The 22,853-nt window shown below is 51.1% G+C and overlaps 10 protein-coding genes across 10 annotated transcripts; 2 read left to right on the top strand and 8 right to left on the bottom strand.

Moving 5' to 3' along the window:
- Positions 1–230: 230 nt before the first annotated feature.
- On the bottom strand, positions 231–3,497 carry EDD37DRAFT_643123 (cyclin H). The gene is made up of 4 exons (XM_062817407.1): positions 2,988–3,497; positions 495–2,949; positions 436–470; positions 231–414 (listed from the first exon to the last, which is right to left on the bottom strand). Exons 1-4 carry the CDS (start codon positions 3,003–3,005, stop codon positions 400–402), a joined length of 2,523 nt encoding a protein of 840 aa, XP_062665336.1. The 5' UTR covers positions 3,006–3,497; the 3' UTR covers positions 231–399.
- Positions 3,498–3,534: 37 nt separating this feature from the next.
- EDD37DRAFT_206642 (uncharacterized protein) lies at positions 3,535–5,637 on the bottom strand. The gene has a single exon (XM_062810240.1). The coding sequence runs from the start codon at positions 5,500–5,502 to the stop codon at positions 3,682–3,684; it is 1,821 nt and encodes a 606-aa protein (XP_062665335.1). The 5' UTR covers positions 5,503–5,637; the 3' UTR covers positions 3,535–3,681.
- A 584-nt stretch (positions 5,638–6,221) lies between these two features.
- EDD37DRAFT_206660 (taurine dioxygenase) lies at positions 6,222–7,905 on the bottom strand. The gene is made up of 2 exons (XM_062810241.1): positions 7,173–7,905; positions 6,222–7,122 (listed from the first exon to the last, which is right to left on the bottom strand). The coding sequence occupies exons 1-2, from the start codon at positions 7,785–7,787 to the stop codon at positions 6,502–6,504; spliced, it is 1,236 nt and encodes a 411-aa protein (XP_062665334.1). The 5' UTR covers positions 7,788–7,905; the 3' UTR covers positions 6,222–6,501.
- Positions 7,906–8,850: 945 nt separating this feature from the next.
- EDD37DRAFT_571024 (GMP synthase) lies at positions 8,851–10,543 on the bottom strand (the record flags this gene model as incomplete). Its single annotated transcript, XM_062814311.1, has 2 exons — positions 8,851–10,405; positions 10,461–10,543. 2 exons carry the CDS (start codon positions 10,541–10,543, stop codon positions 8,851–8,853), a joined length of 1,638 nt encoding a protein of 545 aa, XP_062665333.1.
- A 142-nt stretch (positions 10,544–10,685) lies between these two features.
- On the top strand, positions 10,686–11,796 carry EDD37DRAFT_206606 (protein bcp1). Its single transcript, XM_062810239.1, has 3 exons — positions 10,686–10,882; positions 10,935–11,171; positions 11,223–11,796. Exons 1-3 carry the CDS (start codon positions 10,805–10,807, stop codon positions 11,775–11,777), a joined length of 870 nt encoding a protein of 289 aa, XP_062665332.1. The 5' UTR covers positions 10,686–10,804; the 3' UTR covers positions 11,778–11,796.
- Positions 11,797–11,815: 19 nt separating this feature from the next.
- Positions 11,816–12,694, bottom strand: EDD37DRAFT_613775 (chorismate mutase; the record flags this gene model as incomplete). Its single annotated transcript, XM_062815481.1, has 2 exons — positions 11,816–12,575; positions 12,624–12,694. The coding sequence occupies 2 exons, from the start codon at positions 12,692–12,694 to the stop codon at positions 11,816–11,818; spliced, it is 831 nt and encodes a 276-aa protein (XP_062665331.1).
- A 518-nt stretch (positions 12,695–13,212) lies between these two features.
- Positions 13,213–15,304, top strand: EDD37DRAFT_654624 (mitochondrial division protein 1; the record flags this gene model as incomplete). Its single annotated transcript, XM_062818698.1, has 3 exons — positions 13,213–13,254; positions 13,305–14,963; positions 15,017–15,304. 3 exons carry the CDS (start codon positions 13,213–13,215, stop codon positions 15,302–15,304), a joined length of 1,989 nt encoding a protein of 662 aa, XP_062665330.1.
- Positions 15,305–15,534: 230 nt separating this feature from the next.
- EDD37DRAFT_206531 (uncharacterized protein) lies at positions 15,535–17,631 on the bottom strand. Its single transcript, XM_062810238.1, has 3 exons — positions 16,624–17,631; positions 16,299–16,573; positions 15,535–16,242 (listed from the first exon to the last, which is right to left on the bottom strand). The coding sequence occupies exons 1-3, from the start codon at positions 17,463–17,465 to the stop codon at positions 15,554–15,556; spliced, it is 1,806 nt and encodes a 601-aa protein (XP_062665329.1). The 5' UTR covers positions 17,466–17,631; the 3' UTR covers positions 15,535–15,553.
- A 1,605-nt stretch (positions 17,632–19,236) lies between these two features.
- EDD37DRAFT_613772 (uncharacterized protein) lies at positions 19,237–20,265 on the bottom strand (the record flags this gene model as incomplete). The annotated part of the gene is made up of 1 exon (XM_062815480.1): positions 19,237–20,265. The coding sequence occupies one exon, from the start codon at positions 20,263–20,265 to the stop codon at positions 19,237–19,239; it is 1,029 nt and encodes a 342-aa protein (XP_062665328.1).
- A 1,683-nt stretch (positions 20,266–21,948) lies between these two features.
- EDD37DRAFT_206472 (uncharacterized protein) lies at positions 21,949–22,853 on the bottom strand (the record flags this gene model as incomplete). Its single annotated transcript, XM_062810237.1, has 1 exon — positions 21,949–22,853. A coding segment is annotated over one exon (543 nt), but the record flags the coding sequence as incomplete, so codon positions are not given.

The raw sequence follows: 22,853 nt of genomic DNA, 5'->3' as shown, positions 1-22,853 counted from the left end.
GCTTTGGAAGTATTTGGGTAAGGTATGCACTGCCAGTGCGACAGGGTGGGTTTTTGTGTTTTGTGTGCTCATCATTCGAACAGTGCCAAAGGTGACATCACCGCTGAAGTCATTCACCGACTCAGACCTTCGATTTCATACTGTGGATACAGGTAACTGAGGCCCACAACCAATACCCCATAAGCAACGCCATGGCCGCCTAAGGGGAATTTTGATACAAATGCATGCGGGCTGCTTCGGCTGTTCCTGGCTAAGACTTGTACGGGCATGAGACACGTGCTGCACTTACTAGAAGTAGATCAACCAGAGTAGATGATTTCTTCGTCTTCATATTCACAATCTGCGGGAAAAGTAGTGTATCTCAAGCTTGATTCATGACTTCATATCCTTTGTTACATCTCATTTCGGTTGACTCTTTTCCAGCTCCTTCTTGACCAACTGCACACACTCGTCCATAACATCACTCCCGACTCTCCACGATCTCAGCACAACACCACGCTGGTTCATAATTTCCTCGGCTCTCGCCCACCTCTTCTTCCAAATCTCCAGCTTCTTGTCATAAGACCCCCCAGGCGCACCTCCATCTCCTCCGGCAGCAGGGTCGCCGCCCGTTGCCCCAGTCGCCCAACGAGCTGCTGCAGCAGGGTAAGATGACAATCCTCGTCGCATTGGAGGCGGAGCAGGCCGAACGTCGCCACTGATACCTGTCTGATCTGCTGGTCGTGATGGGGACGATGATCGTATGGTGGGTAGAGCATTGTAGGCTGTCGCAATTTGCCGACGAGCAGACGCAACGTAGCCAGCATCGTCGCGGGACGCCGTGCTGGTCGAAGTATCAGTGCGCGTCATTTGAGGTTTGGCAGGCTTTTGAGTGGATGAAGTGGCCAGATGTGGTTGAGTCTGATTCTGGCGAGTGGATGAAAAGGGTGGTCGGGAGAGTGGTTTCATGGTTAGATCTGTGGGCTTCCCTTGATCAGCGATGGCACCACGTCGAGGTGCAGGAGGCGGTGGTGGCTTCTTTTTCTTCTTGCCAGAGTCTTGAGTCTCAGTGTCAGAGTGTGTAAATCTGTCGTGATTCGTAGGCGAGGTCGATTGAGAGGAAAAGTTTCGTAAACTGGATGGCTTGGCCGGTTTCGTTGGGGGCTGCGACTTTCCATTACGTTCCAGCTGACGCATGTCGTCGACGTGCGAAGGTCTTCGACCAGTCTTTGGTTCTGGCTCGTCTGTAAAGTCAATCAGATCTTCATCCGGCGCGGGCACAGACTTGGCTTTATGCTCAGGTTTCGGCCTCGTGGGCATTGCAGGTTTCTTGTTGCTATCATCAATAATGTCTGGTGATCGACTGAGATGACTCCCGTCTTTCGCGGATATCAAAGAGTCAGGCAGAGAGTTTGGTAGCGACTGGTCAAAGAACCCCTTCTTAGGAGGTGTTGTCACATCTCTGATGAAGACACCGAGTATTCTCCTAGGATAGTCAAGCACGAGATCAGTGTAGACTTCAAGGTCAGCCTCTCCACTGTCTCCCACCAAGATGAACTTTCGGTCGGGAAAGTCCTTCATCAGCCTGTTGATTGATCCTCTCTTTCTTTCAGCCGCAGGTTCGAAGATCCCTTGCAGCATTCCCGAATACTGCTTCAAGTGAAAGGAGCCAAGAGGTAATCCAGCGAGCTTGAAGTAATTGAGCAAAAGAGGATATAACTGCCACGGAGAGTTGGACACGTAATGCAGTTTGACTCCCATACTGGACAGCCTGGTATACCACTCCTTGACACCTTGAATAGTGAGGTCGCTCAATTCACGTATGAACGTGTTCTTGAAGATCTCTCTGGCGCCACTCGCGATGGCCGAGTGCTTGATCGTATCGTCAATGTCACTGATCAGACTGACACCCTTATTCTCTGTAATGATGACATCTGACGTAGCAGACAACTTCTCCGATGCCAGGACCCTAACCTGGGATGGTACAAAGTCGAGAGCAGCTCGTAGATTGAAGTGTCCAGCGTCATCCGTCGTCACGGTTTTCGAGGCCGATTTGTCATCGTTGAAGAAGAACACGGTGACCGGCGACTGGACAAGCGGCGTCGACATGAAAGGTTTCAGTCTTGTCAATAGTAGCTCGTTTGCAGCAGCCATCTGTTCTCGACTCATGTTGGCAGGCTCATTCCACGATTGGCGCTTCTTCAGTGACTGAATACCCGGATCGTACTCCTCGCTGTCGGTGGAAACATTGGTATTCGTTCTTGTTGGTGAAGAAGTCCTACTTGCTGCAGGACTGTCCAAACCATGCCGTCCTCGATCCGAAGTACTATAACTCCCTCGGACCGCAGCTTCGGCCTCCAGCTGACCACGACGTGTGATGTTTTCAGCTTCCTTTGCCGCAAGTTCATCTTCATAGCTCGTTGGGCTGTCCTCAATCCGCACTCGATCCACAGGTGCCTGGCTAGACGCGCGTGACACTGTCGGACTGGTCGGTAGAGCATACACGCCGCTCAGCCTTCGCGCCACAGCCAAGAGAAGGCGGTTCTTCCTGTTCAATGGACCGGACTGCGGAGAGTATATCCATCCTCGAACATCGACGTCCACGATAGCATTGGCATCTTCATACTTTTCCCATTCCCTCTTCCAATAGTCAGAGTCTCCGCTGCTATGTGGCGCCTCTATTGATTCGTTTGTGCCGGGGGGGTATCTGCCGACGTCGGCGGTAGTGGTGCTCCGCTGCGTATGCTTCCTGGCGTAACTAGGAAACAGCACCAGTTCCTCATTTCCGCTCCTGGCAACGTCCCCGGGATAGTCACCAGGCATGGGCCCCTCGTTTTCACTGTCCTGCATCTTCTGAGACAACGTGTCTTGGTATATCTGCCTCAACTCGTTCGCCGCTCTGAGATATCCGCGCACCTTCTCCCGCCTTGAGCCAGGCACCTTTGCGCCGGCTTGGCCATAGCTTGTCATCTGGTCGGTTTTTTGGGTCCCTGTCGAGACTCGTGCACCAGCATGGTGCTTTCCATAGAGTAACCGGAGGATGCGGCTCTTCCTCCGTTGTAGAAATGGGACCAGCCCACGTCCTGCGTCTTTTTTCTCTCGTTTTCTCTGCTGCCTGCGGACGATCGCCTGGTAGATACGATACTGCGCTTTAGAGGTGATACGTGGTATATATTCGTGTCGAAATCCGAGGAGACTTTCACGAGCTCGACGATGGGTGTTTGGGAAGAGGTAGCGAAAGAAGGAAAAGGTGTTGCGAGACCTGGTGACGCCTCGGAGCGGAGGAGCCAGGGTGACCAAGGATGTTGACCGGAGCAGCCACTAGCCAACTCACCGGCAAGCACCCAATCACTCAAAATGGTCCGTAGGTGGGAGACGAGGCGAGGCGAAGAGACGTGGGGTCGTAGGTTGCTAAGAAATAAACGAGATTGACACGCACTGTTGTACACGAAAGTTCAGCACATTATGGCAGTGAGAAACCCGCCGGTGACATTTGTACGTCATTGCTTGCGAGCCTTACGACAGCCTCGTGCAAGTGGATCTGAAGAATGTACCATCTTCCTCTAATCTCCATCGCATACCGTAGACCTATAGCTTACGTCTCTTTAACATTGTACGATTGAGCCTCACTAGCCTGATCTCGATCTGGTCTCCAGGCTGTCCACGGCTACCGTGCACTGCGTCTGCCTCTCAGAGTTCGGCTCAATTGTGCATCGTAGCAAGCACCATGCTCAATCTTTCTACCATTCGTCTGCCGAGTATCTCAGCGAACATATCCAGTCTTTCTATAGGCCTCATCTGTACCAATCTTCTCAACCCCCAGCCTTGCTCAGCTTGAAAGTCGTGTCCATCTGGCCTTTTCAGCATTACAAACACAACCTGTGCTGCCATGGGATTCAACCCCGTCTTTCGCAGAAATAACTCCCAGAGCGTCTCATCGTGTATCAACAAGACATTTCCCGCTGAAGCTGGCGCGTCGCGAATGGGATCGCTGACTGGAAAAGCTTGCCGACATAGCAAGTCCCATGTACAGCTGTAAAGATTGGGACTCGTCGCTGACAGAGGCATCGCCCCTGGTATCCAAATAGGACTGACAATACGTGTACCCTGGATACATTGACCTGAACAGAACCCCGTGAAGCTGGCAATCGTGTCTTGAGAGGCTGGAAGAAGTCCATCTCCGTTTGCGGGCATTGTGACCAACACAAACAGGTGGTCGTAAATTTGTGTCAGCTTGAGAATTTTGCTTTGCACCATAGCTTGTTTGGTGGACTTGCTCTGACCAGGTAAGTTCTTCTGATTCAATGCTTGGAAATGGGTACAGAAGAGTGCTGTACGAGGATTGAGGATGATATCAGGCGCGTCGGATAGAGCCCCAGGCTTGCCTATCTCGCCCGCGCTCAGGTCGCGAAATATCATTGTGAGCAAGCCGTCCCCATGGTGTTCCAGATAGGATATCAGTGGACGCTGTGTTCGAAGCATGGCCGTATCGAGTACTATAGCTCTGGGTCCGATTAGTGCCTTCACCGATTGTCTGGTGTCTTGTGCCAGTTGTAGAGGTTTGTTGTATGGCGTTGCTGGTACCTGAACAGTTCCTGAAGCGACAATGGCACCAGTTGCCTCGATGATGGGTGATCGTTGAAGATCTCCACCCGCAGATTGCGTGGTTCGGATGGGATCACTGGAGATCTCGTCTTTGCAAGCTTGCTTCGGTGGCTGCGTCCTCTTGAACTTCTTGCCACGAAGATCTAAGAATGTGGCGATGGATCCGGATGCCGAAAAAGTACTTTTCGTTATGTGGCTCTCCTTGAATGCCGTCTCATCACTGCTTTCTTGCTTTTCTTGCCATGTCGGCGGCTTGACTGAGACTTTCAATGCATTCGGTGGTAACAGTGGGCGCGTGCTGGTCATTGATCTCCGTGTATTACCAGGAACATTGTCAATATCCATCTTCTCCCGTGTCGGCGAAATGGTCGCAGTCAATCTTGAAGTCACTTCGCCATTGGATGCGGTTCTTTTCTGCGGAACACGTGATTGAGGAGGGGACGACATTGCCCTCCCCAGGTCTATGTCCTCTTCCATCTCATCGTCACTCTCGTCGTTTGAGTCCAGGAGTCGAAGACCTGGCTGCTTCCAGAGCATTTTTTCGCTTTTGATGACGCCCTGTGGAGGCCTGACGGCTTCTTCAGCACGCCCAGTATCTTCGATCCACTCGTTGGTGTCTGTCTTCAACAACAACGCCGGGAATGGCGACCAGTCAAGTCTACCCTCCCTGTGCAGGGCCGGGGAGGAACCAGAGTTCGAAACCAAATCATCAAGAAGGCCAGCAAGCAGATCAGACCGTGAAACGTTGTTAGATCCGCCGATCCTGACTTCTCTCAGGCTTGGAACTGGTAACTTCTTCACATCATGTCCTGCGCCTTCGACGGGGATCTCAGGCACCGTCTTCTCCGAGAAATTTTCTGTGTGAGAGCTCACATTCCTGTCCATTCTTTTCACATCCTCCGAATATCTCTTTTCCATCTCTTGCGAGCATGCTCCAGTAGGGAACTCAGAGGTCGTAGACGGGCTATTGATTCGGGAGCCTTCCTCTAGAGGAGAGAGCGGTGTCGATGGTCTCTTTGAGCGCTGCTGAACCTGTCACAAATTACTCAACAAGAATAAAACAAGACTACCTTAAGGGTTGAAAGATCCTGTATCATAGCCTCTTCTCTCTCCTGAATGGTCGAGTCATCTCTCAATGCCTCTGACAAGTGCACCAAAGCTTCTCTCGTCGTGTGCACCTTCTCTTGCTTCAATTGCTCCTCCACAATCTTGAGACTTCGACTGGAGACAATGTCCTCCCACTCATCCTTGAAGGCATCATTGTAAGGGCATTTGTCCGAAGCAATTTGAGCCAATAGGACATCAACATCACGAGCTCGCAAGGCACTTTTTCTGAAACTTCGCACGTCTGTCTCATGATCTGTAGCAAGTAGCGGCTCCTCGAGCTTGAGGTCTCTTATTCGGTGGCGCTTGGGAAGCACCCTGTTCCAATCAATGTCATGGCCGGGATCTTTGATGCTCTCGACCAGCAGTGTACTGGCGTCTCGACTCAGCTGCAGCTTCGGCTCCTGTAAATCATGCTCGAATGCCGAGAAGTCTGGTTCTGGTAGAGATTGGTCATTTTTTATGGGGTCGAAATCAGTGGTAAGCTTGGTGAGGTAGGCGAGGACGTCTTCGGCGGTGTGATCGATTGCGAGGCCGTGAAACCGAGCGTACTCCACGACGCTGGGGCCAGACATGGCATTGCAGCTGGCGTGTGACAGACGGTAAGTTGCGTAGGGGAATGAAGCACAGACATGAGAAGGCACCAGGTAGACACCCGGTGCATGGGGAGTCGGTCTCGCCAAGCCGTGATCGAATGTTGCTAGGAAGCAAACCGATCGATACCTACCTGCCTTTTTTCCCTAGCTTTAAGTTCATAGAATGTTCCCAGAGATACCCAGCAGACTCCGGCCTCAAATTTCATGTTTTAGTCATTCAATCGTTGTAGTTGGACCTTCCTGACCCATCCTTGTTCGTCTGCGGCAAGTCCCATCTCCTATTGTATTCTTCCTCCTGAGACTTCCCGGCAGGGTCGAAGTAAGGCTTTTCAGCTGTCGCGGCTACGCGAACCGTATGCCGCCTATGAGGTGCAAAGCCAAATGTGGCGGTATGTGTAGTCACCCTATTATCCCAGATAGCAACATCATTCTTGCCCCATTGAAAGCGGACATGGGCTTCTTGAGTCGTAGTAAGTAATTCGTTGAGATAACGGATAATGGCGTCACTTTCAGCCTTAGGTATACCGACAATCTTCGTCACAAACCCTGGGGCGAAAAACAGAGATTTCCAGCCTGTAACAGGATTGACTCGAATCAAGGGGTGCTCGGTCGTGACGGGCTCCCGACGAACAGGCCGTCCTGCTTCCCTTGAACCTTGGGCCTGCATATCAGCAGAGTGCAATGCTGTGAGGCCCTCTAGATACTTCTGCATCGGAGCCGATAACACATCGTAGATAGCGTAGTGTGAGCACCATAGAGTGTCGCCACCTCCACCACGAGGAGGCCCCGTGAGAACCTTCAAGGATGTGTATGATGGTGGTTGCACTTCGTATGTTACCTGTGGATTCTGTCAGCATATTGTTTCCGTTGACAGAGGGGAGGGCGCACATCTGAATGCCATAGGAAAGTGGGAGTGAAGAGTGCCCTTTGATCTGCAGACTGCTCGGTCGTGTAGATAACGTGCACATCGTCCAAACCACCCTGTTTTGGAACGCCTGTGGTGGCGTGCTTGTGCAGAGTCCCCCAAAACTTCCCCAGTTCTCTCTGAGAGTCAACGTCAAATTTGTCTTGGTTGCGGAAGAAGACCACCCCGCGTGTTGCGATCAGTCTTGCCAGATCGCACTTCTGAGCCTCGTTGAGTTGAGCGAGGTTAACCCCAGTCAACTCAGTTCCGATCTTTGGTCCATAATCGAATACATCATCTGCTGCATCGAGTAGATTGCTGAAACGTGGGTCGCCACGTATACCTTTGTCCTCGTAAGGGACTTCTCTCAATGCATCCCAATGCACATCCGGGAACGAAGGACGAAGCTCGTCAAACTGATAGTCATCATGATGTTCAGCTGGGGTGCGTCCAGGCTCGTAGTGCTCGGCTAAGGGACTTTGTTTATCTTCCAAGTTGCCGTCCTGCTTTGTTCGAGCCGAACCAGATATCGACTTCAGTGTAATGCGGGATTGCGGCTCGTATGTCACTCGCACAGGGTCTTCAGCATGAGGAGCCATGATTTTGTTGTATGCCTTTGGTGTTGAAGAGCGCTGGTTGTACCTTAGTGACAATGAGGGTGATTAAGTCGGTGAGGGGCCTGGAAGAAGTCATATACTCCTGCTCCAAGAGCGGAGCTCTCCACTCTCGATTGCACAATGCCGTGGCGAGCGGCGGAACGCTGACATCTTCATCGTTTGCCCCGGATATGGATTCGTATTCCCCACCTACCTTCATTTCCGTCGAGAATCACGGCTGTTCTGCTCTGAAGAGGCATAGCGCATCCAACAGAAAATTCCAGCATCATCACTGTTTCACCGGGAGCTCGACACGTAGGATTTTGGTTCGATTGGGAAGTGTAAAGCTTGTTGTATACCTCAGGTATCGTCTTCCTGGAGAAGTCAACCTGATCAGGAAGTGCTTCGAGAGATTAGTCGAAGGCAATTGGTCTGCGAGGTTGGCCATGGTCCACTTTAGCCAGGCACGCCAGAGCACGCAAGATTAGAGTCTGATGTCGCCAACGACTCTATGCCACAATTTGATGAAAGTGGTAAGTCTATACTTGCGCACACCGGAGCGAGTGCTTCAGATTTCTCTTGAGACGATTGACTTCGTGTCAACGAAAGGTCTCTGCCCTGAAGGCTCCAGCCTGGGTCATAGCCGCAGTCGTATTTCTGCGTAGCGTTGAGGATCTACCACCGTCATGGTCAGTGAAACCCACTGATGTGCTTGTTTTGCATGATCTATATTGCAATGCGACTGCACTGCAAAGTCAAAGTCTTACCTCGTAGATTGCTCAAGGCAATGCCACAGAAGAAACACGACAAGTTCAAAGTTTCCAGGGCCGTTATCGAATACAACGCTATCGATCGACTGGTCGCCCGAAGATCTTTCCTCCGGTGAAGTTTAGAGACAATGTTTGAAAGAACAGTCCTTTGCAGGATAAAACATCTATCAAATCATGGTATCTTGAGTCCTTCTATCGACAGTTCCGTGTCCAGTAACAATATGCATACTCCAGCCCTTCTCCCGGTATCTTCTTAGATCATGCTGATATATGGCCAAGGCCGGAATCTCATAACACTACTCCATCTCAATGGTACCAGGAGGCTTACTGGTAACGTCGTACAGCACTCGGCACACTCCGTCGACCTCATTCACGATACGTCTGCTCACTCTCTTCAGGAACTCGCCATCGAAGGGGAACCAGTCAGCCGTCATGAAGTCCGTCGTCTCCACGGCACGCAGGGCGATAACTTGAGCGTGCACTCTCTTGTCTCCCATGACTCCGACTGCTTTGACCGGTAACAGAGCTGCAAAAGCTTGAGAGATCTTTCTGTACAAACCAGCTGCCTCGATTTCGTCAATGAAGATTTTGTCCGCGTGTCGGGCAATCTTGAGCTGGCCCTCGTTGATTTCACCAAGAATGCGGATCGCGAGACCTGGACCCGGGAATGGATGCCTCCAGACGAGATGTTCCGGAATGCCCAAGTTCGTACCTAATGCTCTCACCTCATCCTTGAAAAGCTCTCTCAGAGGCTCAATGAGCTTCAGATGCATACCCTTCAACAGACCACCAACATTGTGATGTGTCTTGATGGTTGCAGAAGGTCCTTTGAAGGATATGCTCTCGATCACGTCGGGGTAGAGAGTGCCCTGCAGAAGCCACTCGATCTCGCCAGCCCTCGAAGAGTTGGCAGCAGCTTCAGCGATGGCTTTGGCCTTGTCCTGGAATACCTCAATGAAGGTATTTCCAATGATTTTGCGCTTCGTTTCTGGATCTGAGACACCTTTTAGCTTGCCGAGGAACAGGTCGCTTGCGTCGATCACAGTGAGATTGATGCCGAGGTGCTGAGTCAGGGTCTCTTTCACGGTCTTAGCTTCGTCGAGTCTGAGAACGCCATTGTCGACCAAAACGGCATGAAATCGGTCACCGATAGCTTCTTGCATCAATTTGGCGGCGACTGTAGAATCCACGCCGCCAGAAACGGCACCAATGACTTGGCCCTTGGGTCCAACCATTGCCCGAATGCGCTCGATCTCTTGGTCCACGAACTTCTCCATGGTCCAATCTTGTCGCGCTTTGCAGATTTTGACAGCGAAGTTGCCCAAGATCTCCTTGCCTCGAGGTGTATGAGTCACCTCTGGATGGAACTGAATCCCAAAGTATGGCTTATCTGTGCTTGCGATACCTGCAAACGGAGCATTTGCTGTGCTCGCGATGGGATGGAAGCCTTCTGGCAGCTTGGACAGCTTGTCACCATGACTCATCCACACCTCAACATCGTCCTGGATGCCCTCAAACAGGCGATCAATATGCTCTTCCTTGCCTTGATGTCTTTCGATCTTGAGGTATGCATGACCATATTCTCTCTTCTCGCCCGCAACCACGTTTTTCCCGTTATGCCAAGCGATTTCTTGTAAGCCGTAGCAGATACCCAGGATAGGGACACCCAGATCAAAGGCTGCAGGATCAACGTGCGGTGCACCATCTTCGTAGACAGAATAGGGTCCGCCGGACAGTATGATGCCTTTAGGTCGGAAATGCAGATCAGCAATCTTTTGTGTACATGGTAGCATCTCAGAGTAGACATTCAACTCTCGAAGTCGTCGCGTTATCAAATGCGAATATTGCGATCTTGAGGGTCTCGTAAGTACTCGAAAAGACAAACAGGGGTAGGGGTTGAGCCTACCCAAAGTCGAGGACGAGGATCGTGTCGAATGTCTGGGCGGGTACATTGACCACGTCGCCATCTGCTTCGCCATTGACAGCCATTGCGACTGGGAGATCGAGAGGAATGACCCCAGCGAAAGATTCGAGGAAGTTGGGCGCGTGAGTGCGGAAAATATATCTCGGTAACGCTGCAGAGGGGCTCAGGGCAACGAGAAATTTTTGTGGAGTGCAGTTCAAGTGACTCTTTTCCCCGCATAAAAAAGTTTCCCAGATTTACATGTGCCTTGCAGACGGTGTTGCAGCTCTTCCATCGGTGTAGACAACGTCATCTCAGCCCAGCAGACCTCAACTTCCAGGCACGAAATGAGCAAACGGAAAGAGCTCGGCGACAAGGTCGTCGACAAGGACACCGTTATGGACGATGAAAGCGGTGACGACGAGGTTGGTTGCAATTGAAGTTCTACCTACGCCATTTCTGCTGACACGACCACAGGACTTTGATGTACTCAACGTAGACTTCGAGTGGTTCGATCCTCAACCGGAAGTCGACTTTCATGGGATCAAGACACTCTTGCAGCAGCTGTTCGACGTAGACGCTCAGATGTTCGACCTCTCCGCCTTGACAGACCTCATTCTATCGCAACCAACACTCGGGTCCACGGTCAAGGTGGATGGCAATGAAACCGATGCATATGCCTTCTTGTCGGTACTGAATCTTCAACAGCACAAGGTATAAATACTCTAAAGACGATTCGGCTGGGTCTGCGCTGACAATGAGCAGGACAAGCCTTACATAGGCAAGATCATTCAGTACCTGCTATCCAAATCCAAGTCGAAACCTGAACTCGCCCCCATCGTCGAACTTCTATCTCGACCCAACATTCCAGAGATTGGCTTGATCCTCACAGAACGCCTGATCAATGTCCCGTCGGAGGTCGTTCCACCAATGTACACCATGCTCCAGGAAGAGATACAATGGGCAATTGAGGATAAGGAGCCATACAATTTCTCGCACTATCTCATTCTTTCCAAGACATACACCGAGGTTGCCTCCAAGCTCGATGCTGAAGATGATCGGCCGAAGAAGAAGAATAAGGCTGCTGGCGGCTCCTTCGAGACAATGTTCTTCCATCCGGAGGACGAGGTTCTGCACCGCCATGCCATCTGCCAGGGCGGGTATGATTATTCCACCAAGCAAGATGACGGACATTCAGATTCCAAACGAGCATTCCAAGAGCTCGGAATCAAGCCCCAAGGCCATGCCATCCTAATCTCGGCCGACAAATTCAAGGCCGCCGTTGAGAATATTGCGGAGTATCTCAAGCCTCAAGCATGAGAGTGAGAGATATTTTATAAAATCTTGCTGGCTCGACCTCATTCCCACTGAGTGCCCTTGAGTCTTTGCATGAGGTATTCGACTTCGACCACTTTGGTCAGAGGAATGACCACCTGGGCGTACATCTTCACAACGGCCTCCACATTTATCTTTTCGTCGCCGCCGACAGTGCCGTTCGAGTTGAGGGAGGGGTCCTTTCCATAGGTCTTGGCTTTCAGTCGCAGTCGCTCGAGCACCTGTTGCTCGACCTTCGCATTCGTGATGGCGATATCAATGCCCACGCGGTCTTCAGCTTTGATAAGCTTCGCAAATCTGTCGGTCTCTTGTTGGAACTTGCTCTCGGCAACAAACTTGCCGAAATGTATCCGTCTGCTCAAAGCCTGCAGACAAGCCACATCACAGGTGGCCGCACTACCATAATTCTCCTTCGTCTCTCCACGATCTTCACGTCCAAAATTTCGACAAGCTTCCGGCAGAACTTCCTTGATGTACTTCTCTTTGATCATCTGGTTGACGTTGACATCATTGTCATGAAGGATTCTGGGGTATTTTATGGCTTGGAGCATGGGTCGCTGTAAGACTTGTGGGAAGAAGGGATACTCGTCTGGGGCATCGTAACGACGGACTGTTGAATGCAGACGTTCCGTCTCGGATAGGAGATAGTCCAGGAGGGAGATGTTTGGAGGAAGTGCGAAATTCGTGGTAGGAATTGGTAGAGCAGTAAGATCGTAGATGGTCGCATTCAGAGGAAACTGCACTCTTTCAATGAGATGGAATGTGATGGTATCCTCGAGCCGGCTGCAAACAAGTCAACATACGCGTATCAACCAAGATTCATAGACTGACATCAACTGGAAACGAATGTTATCAAGATCCAGAGCCTTCGAGGCATCGGACAGATCTAGAGCCGTGTCCATGTCGAAGTCAAGCATCGATTGTTGCTGCGCGAAATCAGGTCTTGCTCGTGGAAAAGAGAAACGATGGCGTAGCTCGAGAAGGCAAGAATAGATATGTTATATCAGGCCATATTACATATGACAGTATTTCAGGAAGGGTATATCAAGGATAGCAAACTCCCTGTATGCAGCAATGACAGACCCATGTTTCCCGTAGAATTATTGAATCGACATCTGAACTGACGTGGGAGTATTTCGGAGAAGGCCTTAAGTTAGTGACTCCCCGCCGATTCGGCTGCTGCAAGCTTAGGTAAACCCCAACCAGGATCTTGCCTCCACATCTTGTCTAACTACTTGCTGCAAGCTCCATCATTCGGAAGAGCCTCAAAGTGCGGCGGACCCAACTCACTGCTATACTAATATCGTTGCAGCCATCGAAGAATAGACCACCGTATAGCAACAACCCATTGTCAGGATAAACCAGGAGCTGAATGGCCGGCTCGCGGTCACACAGTCGCAATGCTTCGCAGTCACGAAGAATGGGTGACGGGGATGAAGGAGTCCTCGGTGCAGTTCTCGATGTGAGGTGTCTGCTACTGTCTTACGGTGTAAAGCTGACGTCGGTTCATAGACGCGCCAACTCGAGGCTTTTGGCCGCAAGGTCACGGCAACTGCAAATCATCTTATGGGAGACACGTCTTCCACTCATTACCCCAATGCGATGACGAGCATCTCGCGGCAGATGCGTCGACCTGCCCTACAACGAGGTGTCCTTTCTTTCTCGCAACAGGCTCCTTCAGAACTGGTCAGGGCAAAGCTATCCACCAGCGAAATTGCACATCGAGCCCTCACTTATATCCCGGATGAACAGTTACAACAAATCCCTGAAGATACTGATAATTCATACTCGTTGTTCCAGGGCTTCCAGGCGTCATTGCCTGAGACTGAAAGTGAGCACCGGAAAGGACACCGTCGGAGGGGTTCAAAACAGCATAAGCTACTAGGCGCCGGGGATATTGAAGAAGATGGTCCCCCAACAATACAAAACTTGAAGAAGAAACGAAATACCGTCAACCATAGACTCGAAATGATGGCCATAAGGAAGAACATGTCCACAACCGAGATCCGGGACATCGACAACAAGATTGCAAACCTTCAGAACATGCGGAAGATTGTGCTTGACCGACTTGCTGGCCTTGAAAATGAGGAGGCAGAGGTGGAGCACGAACTACTAGAGCTCGACAATAAGATAGAGGACGTACAAGAGGAGCTTGAGGAACAAGGGGCATTAGAGCCGTCCGACGATACTACCAATGTCCCGAGACCCATCACACCAGAATCGGAGGCCATGGATGCATCGTTCATGTCACAGTCGATATACGAAAAACTCCCCTCAACTGCGGCCATCAAATCTCCGAAGACCAAGCGGAAACCGACATATGCGAGACGAAAATCTATGCCTGTTCTTCACGAACACTTGGAACCAGGATCGCATATCAAGACGATCCCCGCACACAATGATACTATAACAGCTCTAGACTTTGATCAACCATTTGGCACAATGGTTAGCGCAGCGCTCGATGATACGGTACGAGTATGGGATTTGAACCTGGGTCGATGCATGGGATTCTTGGAGGGCCATACTGCTTCTGTCCGGTGTCTGCAGGTCGAGGATAACATCGTCGCGACGGGTGGTCTCGATGCCACGATCAGGCTCTGGGATCTCAGTCGCGCACAATACGAACCCTACGAACGCCAAGTCGGGAACGGAGACGGAAAGAAGGGAGAAGATGCTGAAGACGACGGCCTTGGCTTCGGCAATGAAGATGAAGATGCTCCCCCTGCACCACCTCCTGGCGCTATGGACGAATGCCCGTTGTTTGTCCTCGAAGCTCACATCGGCGAGGTCACGGCCTTGCACCTCCGTGGCGATACTCTGGTCTCTGGCTCTGCGGACAAGACTCTTCGACAATGGGATCTGGTGAAAGGCAGATGCGTACAGACTCTTGATGTTTTGTGGGCCGCCGCCCAAGCGAGTTCGACTATAGGCAGCACAGAGTCACAGTGGCGTCCGACGGGACGAGCCACCGACTCGAGCGCAGACTTTGTAGGGGCTCTTCAGTGTTTCGACGCAGCTCTAGCTTGTGGCACTGCTGATGGGATGGTTCGATTATGGGATCTCAGGAGTGGACAAGTCCACAGAAGTCTCGTTGGTCATACGGGACCTGTGACATGTCTGCAGTTTGATGATACGCATCTCGTGACTGCCAGTGTGGACAGGAGTGTCAGGGTAAGTCTGTCCTTGCTAATATGCATCTTTGACCATTGCTGACACCGCGATAGATGTGGGACCTCCGAACAGGAACTATATCCGATGCTTATGGCTATGATTCCCCTATCACAAGCATGATGTTCGACACTCGTCACATTGTCTGCGCGGCAGGCGAAGACGTGGTGAAAGTCTACGATAAAGGGGACGGCAAGCAATGGGATTGTGGCGCTGGCGCCAACCTCAGCGACGAAGATCGAATGGCCGGGGCAAAGACCAGCATCGTGGAGCGCGTCAGGCTAAAGGATGGCTATCTCATTGAAGGCAGACGAAATGGTGAAGTCGGAGTCTGGACTTGCTGATAGCGAGTCTGTTGGATTCTTGTACAAAGTACTGTATGGAATAGATAATATCCATCAAATGCGGCTATCCCAACTCAGACTCCTGACCTCTCGGTACAGAAGATCTCGGTATAATTGGTCGTCGTCCCAAACCGGTCACCGAGCATCAAAGAAATATATTCCATTCACAGACGCCATCAAGTATGCATGTCGGCTCCGGATAGGCGGTTGAGCTATGTGTCGTATGTCCATAACCCGGGCATGGTCCTATCATGTACTCTCATTGCCCAAGTGTGCATTGCCAGATTGCTCAAAAATAGGGTCTAACGTGGCATCGGTTTCCTGAGCCCAATTATACTCCATGTCGAAGGGCAACACCATCGAAACGCTCAGGTCCTCATCGCCGAGCAATTGGTACCCTCCTTCCATGTCAAGATTGGGATCGTCGAATAGCAAACCTCCGGCGACGACTGGAAGTCCTGATGGGCCGCCTGTCTCCAAGGTACCCAGAGCAACGGGATCAGTCGCCGGAGTTGGGAGGAGGATTGGAGGCGACGAGTTGGTAATGAAAGTCACCCCATGACCATTGTTCATGGCCTGAGTCAGTGGAGTGTCCCTTGCCCTGGGTTCGGAGGCTGCAACCTCCCCTGGTAGAGGTAGCATTGCTGATGTTGAAGACGTTGTTCGCGCATGACTAGGTATCGTAGGTATTGTTGCGAGTCTATCAGCGGCTTCTGGTTCACGTTGTCCGAGATGAGGCATAGATCTTCTCGCGACGTCCTGCAGGTATAGCTGATTTATCTCCTGCTCCACCTCCTGAAGGACTCGGAGTTGGTCACTCCACGCAGAGACATGAACCAAGCCTAGACGCTGCTGGACGGCCTGCAACACATCTTCCCGTACTTGCTCGGAGAACAGGCCAAAGCGAATAATATGCTCTTTAGCCGGTCCCTCGTAGACTGTGAACCTTGTAAGCATGGTTCTGGGCAGAGGCAAATTGGTTATTCAATCTCACAGGGGCTGACAGGGCGTCGAGACGAGGCGCCGGGAAAGAAAGCATCGTATAATTTATGCCAAAACCAGATTGGATCTGTACCTTGAGAGTTCTTGCGATCGAGGTCAAGTTCCTCTCTCAGAACCGTCCCGATCCTCTCGAGATGTAGCGGGGGATCTTGGATATCGCATACGGGGTCCTCTCGCAAGTGTGCCGCAACCATTGCCTCTGAGGGGAAGCGCCGACAACATCGGAAACAATGATGTCCTAGATAGTGCTTCCGCTTGAAGTGTTGTCTAGCCATTGTTAGCACAGGAGGTCTCCACCAGCTCATGATGCTTCTCACTTGAGATCCCCGATGTCTTCACAGCTGAAGGTTGCACAGATATGATATGAGCTATCGGGAGAATCTCCACCAAATAGCATGTTGTCGTATTTATTGAATGGACAGGCCATCCGGCGGACATCGGCACGAGCGCCTTCGTCGCCACGTCGTGGGCGCTTGACGCTTTGTCCTTCCTCTCCGTCGTCGTTGCCGCCAGATTTCTGATGAACGCTTTTCCGCTGCTTCTTGCGGTTGTTCACGGGACTTGAGCGAGACCTGGTCGTTGCAGATTTGCTTTGACTCGTACCAGAGGGCTCTGTGGTTGACGGTATGGACTGGGGGGTCGTCCGTCCTGCGTTCGATTTGAAATGCGCTCGAAGCAAAGCCTGGTTGGACAAGCTGATCACTCTAGAAAGGGTGAAGCCTCGATGATCCTGATCCCACTCAAATCTTGTCGAATAAAAGGTAGCAAGGTTCGACTTGGCGCTTGCAAGATCCAAAATCCTCGTAATCGCTTGAATGAATACCTGCCGATCTTGTAGTCTTAAAGGGTCAGATCCCGGGTGGTATGGAGCCGCTTTTATTGTCGCCGCAAGAAACGGGGAATCTCTCAGACCACTGTCGTCGTTGATAGGATGAGGCGTTGAAGACTTCGGCAAGGCATCCAGGTCCCTATCTAAAGCGATGAGTGCCCTATCTGACGATGTTCTTCCATCCCAAATGTGGTTATGACGAGTGACCGGCCTGCTCGAGACGCTGGTGCTAGGAATGATGTGAGCTTCATCATGCAGCGTCCGATCCCCATCTTGTACAGTGTCCGGGGTGCTGCTCTTATGTTTAGTGGTGACAAGCTCCTTCGACATGGCAGTGGTCCCTAACCAGGACGGCAATGTGATGGTCAAAGAGGGGGAAAATTAGACAATCGATCTTCTTCAAGCATACGAAACCAGTGCGCCCTGAAAGGGAACACAGGATGCGAAGCCATAAGATGATGAAATAAACGATGGTTGCAATCTGTATCGACTGAAGGCCGGGCAATGTACAGCCAAGAAGTATTCACAGCTGTGAACTCGAGTCCTGGACAGAAACTCGGATCAAAGATACTCCGAACTCGTAATCCGACCGTCATTCCTCACATCCTCACATATGTCTTCACAGCTGTGAACTCGTGAATGCAAAAGTCGGCCCTCTGTGTCCAGAGTTGCTTGTCTGCCTTCGTCTTGTTCACGTTGTCGCGTCGATTGCAGTCCATTTCACACGCGTTAAGTGACTGCATCTCGCTTTATGCCACAAAACCTCATGATCTGGTTTCCTCTCAATCCTTATCAGCAGTGGTACCTCATCACCGCCATGCGAGGGGAGATGTTCAGGACTGTGAGGCTAACTCGCATGCATCAGATGCGGAGGTCAATGTTAGCCACCGCCGAGTATAAAGTCAACGCATTCTTCTATCATTGCATAACACGAAAACTTCTTCAGAGAGTTGCCCATCTCATGTGCTCATGTTTGGCAGACGTTCCATTACACTTCAAGCTGATAACCAGATCCCTATGTCTTGCAGCAGGGCAACTATGACTTGCTCCCCAGTCCGGCTCTCACCAACTGTGACCTACCTTGACAAACTCCCAGATGGAAGACTCTGCACGATCCGAAAGCGAGAAACTGTCAACAAAGCACGACAACACAAGCACATTGAAGATGCTCATCTTGCAACCAAAACGCGTCAAGACATGAGGGGTAGTCGGACGACATCTTCTTATCATCATGAGGAACCAGGTGCCATTTGAGACCACGCCAACCACTAGTCGAAGTACTGACTAGATCTTTACAGTCCAATCAAGAGTTGTCGTCGAAACCTGGTACAGGTCAGAGGTGAAGAGGAAAGTTAAAGTTGAAGTGTACGGGAGAGAATCAGCTAGAACCCAAGTCAACCGCTCGGCCCAGACACAAGAACAGATATACGTGCGCGTTGAGCGGAATGAGGCTCGCCATGTACGGTCCGATACGTCCCATCACTACCGACGGACCTTTGACATGGTGTCTGAGATGGAGAGCATGGCGCTTGGAAGGTGAAAGAGGCGCCGAAACTACTCGAGTGTGCGTGATGGGTTGTGATGCACTGCAGGAGCCGTAGATCACAAAGGCACGAAACTGTGCGCCAATATTGTGGAATATCGCCTAAGCAGGTGCGCATTCAATTAAAGAGGTAGAATGGCGGACCCTTCTTGCATCCAAATAGCCTTGTGCTTGGGACGTCGAGGTGACACGATCCGCACGGGTACCATCTGACAAAAAGTGAGTCTTTCACCGTTTTTGAGAAGGAGATGGTAGAGCCGTAGAGCCGAGAAGGTCATTTGAGCGGATCAAATGAATACGTTCGAGCATTTCAACATGACCACATTTGTCCAGACGAATACAAGGTGGTCACCAAACTATCTTGTGTTCTTGCCTATCACTTTTCTCAAGAACGAAAAGTCTCTTTCGACTACCTTCGACAAATAACTAGGCTTCTGCCATCGAGATTGCCTTTCCTATCATACAAAGCTCATATCAACAAGACTCACAGGGTACCGGATGTGTAGCCAAAAATTACACCGCGACGCCGCCACGACAATGCCACTTTAGCCTCACTTTTTACCAACCCAACAAGACCTTCGTATGTCCATCACCGCCAGTATCATCATCGGCACCAAAGACTAGCTCAGCTTCATTCTTCATAGCTGCTTGAACACTGGGCAGAGATACTACGCTCCTCCTGACCTGCGGCAACGGTGCTGCTACGACTCCCAGGGCCATCTCTTCCAATCTTCTCGTAGCCCTCGCCTCAGCCAAAGCCTTGCGAAATCGTAGATGACTACAAGGCTTGCTGTCTCTGTGGACGACCTGGTCATACGCCCTCCGCGTCACTGCGCATGCTTTCCTTACACGGGTAAAATCAGAAGGGCGGTCATATGTCAAAAACTTCGGCTTGGCCTTGGCCTTGTCCTTGGAAACCTTCCTCTTTCCTTTGCCGAACTCATCTTCGCTGGCGGTGGCGTCCTCCACCTCTCCAACGTTGGCAAGGTTGGCGATGAGTTGGGAGAGCTTCTCGACCGCAGGACGCTCCTCGATCGAGGGAACTTCCCCCTTAAGGTCATCATTGGCGTACCATTGTTGCACCTTGGCGAACTCTTTGTCGACAGAGGCAACCATGCCGACAATGCTGCGGGCGAGTTTCTCGCATCCAAATATGGCATCAACGCCTTTCTCTCCTGACTGCCGTCTGTTGTCGTCGAATATGGGCTTGACGTACTTCCCCACGAAAATGGGGTCGTTGAGAGGGTATGGGAGGCCCTCCAGGCAGTGTGCCGCATAGGTTCCATCCAGCCACAATGCACGTTGACTGGGCATGAAGACCTTAAGGAGGCCGACCGCCTCATCTTCCCCTGGCTGGCGCTCCGGGAAGACCGCTCCTGCGCGTGATGTCGTCTGCTTTTCTTCTGTCGCGGGCGGTTTCCTGATATATGATTCGCCGAGTACAGGGTTCCAGGATGTCCCTATGCTGGCTGTAATTTCGCGCGATGAGGCTGGCACGCTCCCCTCCATCATTTGGAGTAAGTCGGAGTCTAGCTCGCATTTCGTGGCCCCAGTGATATGTGGAAAATCTACGTAAGGAATCGTCATGTTCGTCTTTCCCAGATTGATTGTGTACAGAAATGGCAGTGTCTCAAGGGTGGGTTATATGTATTGATCTGAGGTTGAAGGACTGTGGCTGACTGTTATGGGATTGTGCTGGTGCTAACCTGGTAGTATAGGTTCACTCAAGTGTGGAGACCAGGTCAAGAGAGACAACTACCAAGAGAGTATTGTCAGGTATGAAAAATCGAGAGGTGTAGGGAGATCCAAGGACTTTTATAGCACTCTCAAATATCTGCAAAAAGAAAATTGACTTTTTCAGGTCCTCATCGCTGCTCGGACGCACGAAAGCCCTGGGGAGAGCAGCCAGCAACGGTACCATGCAATGGAATCACTAGCCAGACATATGTGACTCTTGCTCAAGACGATGAGCCGCTGGTGCCGTCGACTTTCATTGACTGCAGGGCTCCACTCGGGCAAGAATCAGGAAGGGGGTCCTCACACTTCCAGGTGTGTCAAGGCAGAAACTTTCAAAAGACTGGGTAGGCATCATCAAGCAATGAGGCGTCGAGGTCCCAAGACAATGGGTGGAAAGACACTGCAGGATCTACTGCCGGCAAGCCTACCCATTGCAAAGCGATCAGGACTACGCTCACAGGTTCCATATATTACCAAATCGAAGAAGGTAAAGCAACGGAGGGAAGCGTGGCACAAAAATCGATAATTGTCATCAGTACACGGTGAGGGAGGACCTGGGAGATCCCTGGCCAGTGTGCTAGTCAATAGGTACTGGCCTCGCAACAACTGAGACCTCTATACAGCGTCTGTGGACATTTTACGGCAGACTGATCCGAACGTGGCTTCTCTTCTGGAAGGACTGTACTCTTCAGCATCGGCTCGACAGTGTAGAGCCACAGCACAGGATCACGATACAAAAACGGCACATTCTGATGGCAGACCGGCTCGGATCGTTGAAGCATGATTACTTCCTGGTTCTCCTATATCACTTACGGCGTAACCGTAAGATCCGAACCAGAACTCTCTCGTGGCAAGCACTGAGCCATCGATGGCATCGCGTCGCCGCGATCCGCCAGATCGCAACCAACCGTTTGCGGAAATGCAAAGGTTGGTTGAAATCATACATTCTGTTGCCTGTCCTGGGGTGAATACACTGGGTATTTTGACTTTTGCTCCCTACCATGGAAACTCTATTAGACTGAAAACACACAGGTTCCTACCGACATCCAAAATTGTAGAGCTGGCTTCGTGCTTACAGGTATTCTTCTTGAGACCGTTGAACAAGCCAGCATTTCGAAGCTGGTGTCGTAATTTCACTATAACACCATGGATCGTCGAGTACTGGGACGTCATGTTGTCAACGACGCTTGAACCTGAAGGTAGGCGTACCAGAAGTACAAACAAACCCTTGGAAATGTGGAAAATCCACCAATAGCGCGTTATCATTATCAAGTAAAAAGACCGACGAGGTTAGGTTCTGCCGTACCAAATTTTTTATCTCACGATAAGGCTGAGCAGAAAAGGGGAACCAGTAAAATCGTCCACACGACGATATGACAACGCGCGGACCAGCCACTTACCTTCATACTATAAGTATTTACTTTGGAGATCTACACACCATCCCATTGCCGCTGCACTTCCTGCCTATGGTTCGACAAAGTGGTTTTACTACAGGATTTAGACTGTGTAGTTCAATAAAGTGGTTTTACACTACAGGTCCTTACAACTCTGGGCGAGACAGAGGAACCAGCTACACGCACCATTCCTGTCAAGATCCATGACTCTGTCAGTAGTAATTAGTCTTTCATTCCACGTGGTTCGAAGTACGCAGCCAAAGGAAAACAAAAAGTCTGTAAACACTGCATGTTATGTGCATCGCGCGTCTACCTAATGTGCAAGCCCTTTGAGGGCCTGGCGCCCATCATGGGCAAATTTTCATGCCACTGCCCAGGATCTGTAGTTTGTGCTGGTGACCTCCCCGGCTGTATTGAACAGTTCAACCACAATAATAACAAGTTGAACTCCGTCGCCATGTAAACCAAAGCCAAGTATTTGGCATGATGCCCTCCCCATGCTCAGGGCATCTTAACGTCCTTTAGGCCTTCCAATAACAAGTCGGCGACCTCCCCCCATAACTCGTCTGGACTCCTTCTAGCCTCCATCCGAGGGATCCCGGCGTTAATGGCCGTGGCCGCCGCGTCGTCAAACTCATCGAGGTAGGTATCGATGAAATACCACAACCAATAGTCGAAGTCATCGACCGATGTGCCGTTGTCGACCTTCAACTCCACTCTGTAACCGCTGGCAAGCATCATCTGAGCACACGTGTAGTTGAATTCTACACGTAGCTTGCCCACGCCAGCGATGGCCTTGTCGATGACAAGTGGGGTGGGAGCGAGGGATTTCAGTAAGTCCACCGTCCTGGAATCCAGCCTTGACCACGGGCAACGACGTCGTTCAAACCTGATGCTGTTGTAGATGGGCCCTCCATGGGCATCAAGGGGAGCTCCAGGCGCTGTGGTGGCGATGACGAGTGAGTTGTCATCGGTTCTGGTTGTGGTGGTGGTTGTGATTGTAGTGGTGGTGGTGGTGGTGGTGGTGGTGGTGGTGGTGGTGGT

This window comes from Exophiala viscosa, assembly GCF_022695815.1.
Source record: "Exophiala viscosa unplaced genomic scaffold EDD37scaffold_17, whole genome shotgun sequence".
Lineage (NCBI taxonomy): Eukaryota > Fungi > Ascomycota > Eurotiomycetes > Chaetothyriales > Herpotrichiellaceae > Exophiala > Exophiala viscosa.
Note: the sequence above shows the minus strand (reverse complement) of the source record. Positions and strands in the feature narration are given on the sequence as shown.

Bases quoted from the DNA above. Each gene is read 5' to 3' on its own strand.
- EDD37DRAFT_206660 (XM_062810241.1), bottom strand. From the start codon at position 7,787: ATGGCTCCTCATGCTGAAGACCCTGTGCGAGTGACATACGAGCCGCAA. The intron at 7,123-7,172 runs GTGCGCCCTCCC...CAGAATCCACAG, and splicing joins CTTTCCTATGGCATTCAGAT to GTAACATACGAAGTGCAACC.
- EDD37DRAFT_206642 (XM_062810240.1), bottom strand. From the start codon at position 5,502: ATGGAAAAGAGATATTCGGAGGATGTGAAAAGAATGGACAGGAATGTG.
- EDD37DRAFT_206531 (XM_062810238.1), bottom strand. From the start codon at position 17,465: ATGTCGAAGGAGCTTGTCACCACTAAACATAAGAGCAGCACCCCGGAC. The intron at 16,574-16,623 runs GTGAGAAGCATC...AACAATGGCTAG, and splicing joins GAAGACATCGGGGATCTCAA to ACAACACTTCAAGCGGAAGC. The intron at 16,243-16,298 runs GTGAGATTGAAT...CAAGGTTCACAG, and splicing joins TCGACGCCCTGTCAGCCCCT to TCTACGAGGGACCGGCTAAA.
- EDD37DRAFT_206606 (XM_062810239.1), top strand. From the start codon at position 10,805: ATGAGCAAACGGAAAGAGCTCGGCGACAAGGTCGTCGACAAGGACACC. The intron at 10,883-10,934 runs GTTGGTTGCAAT...ACACGACCACAG, and splicing joins ATGAAAGCGGTGACGACGAG to GACTTTGATGTACTCAACGT. The intron at 11,172-11,222 runs GTATAAATACTC...GACAATGAGCAG, and splicing joins TGAATCTTCAACAGCACAAG to GACAAGCCTTACATAGGCAA.
- EDD37DRAFT_643123 (XM_062817407.1), bottom strand. The intron at 471-494 runs GTGTTGTGCTGA...GATCGTGGAGAG, and splicing joins GGAAATTATGAACCAGCGTG to TCGGGAGTGATGTTATGGAC.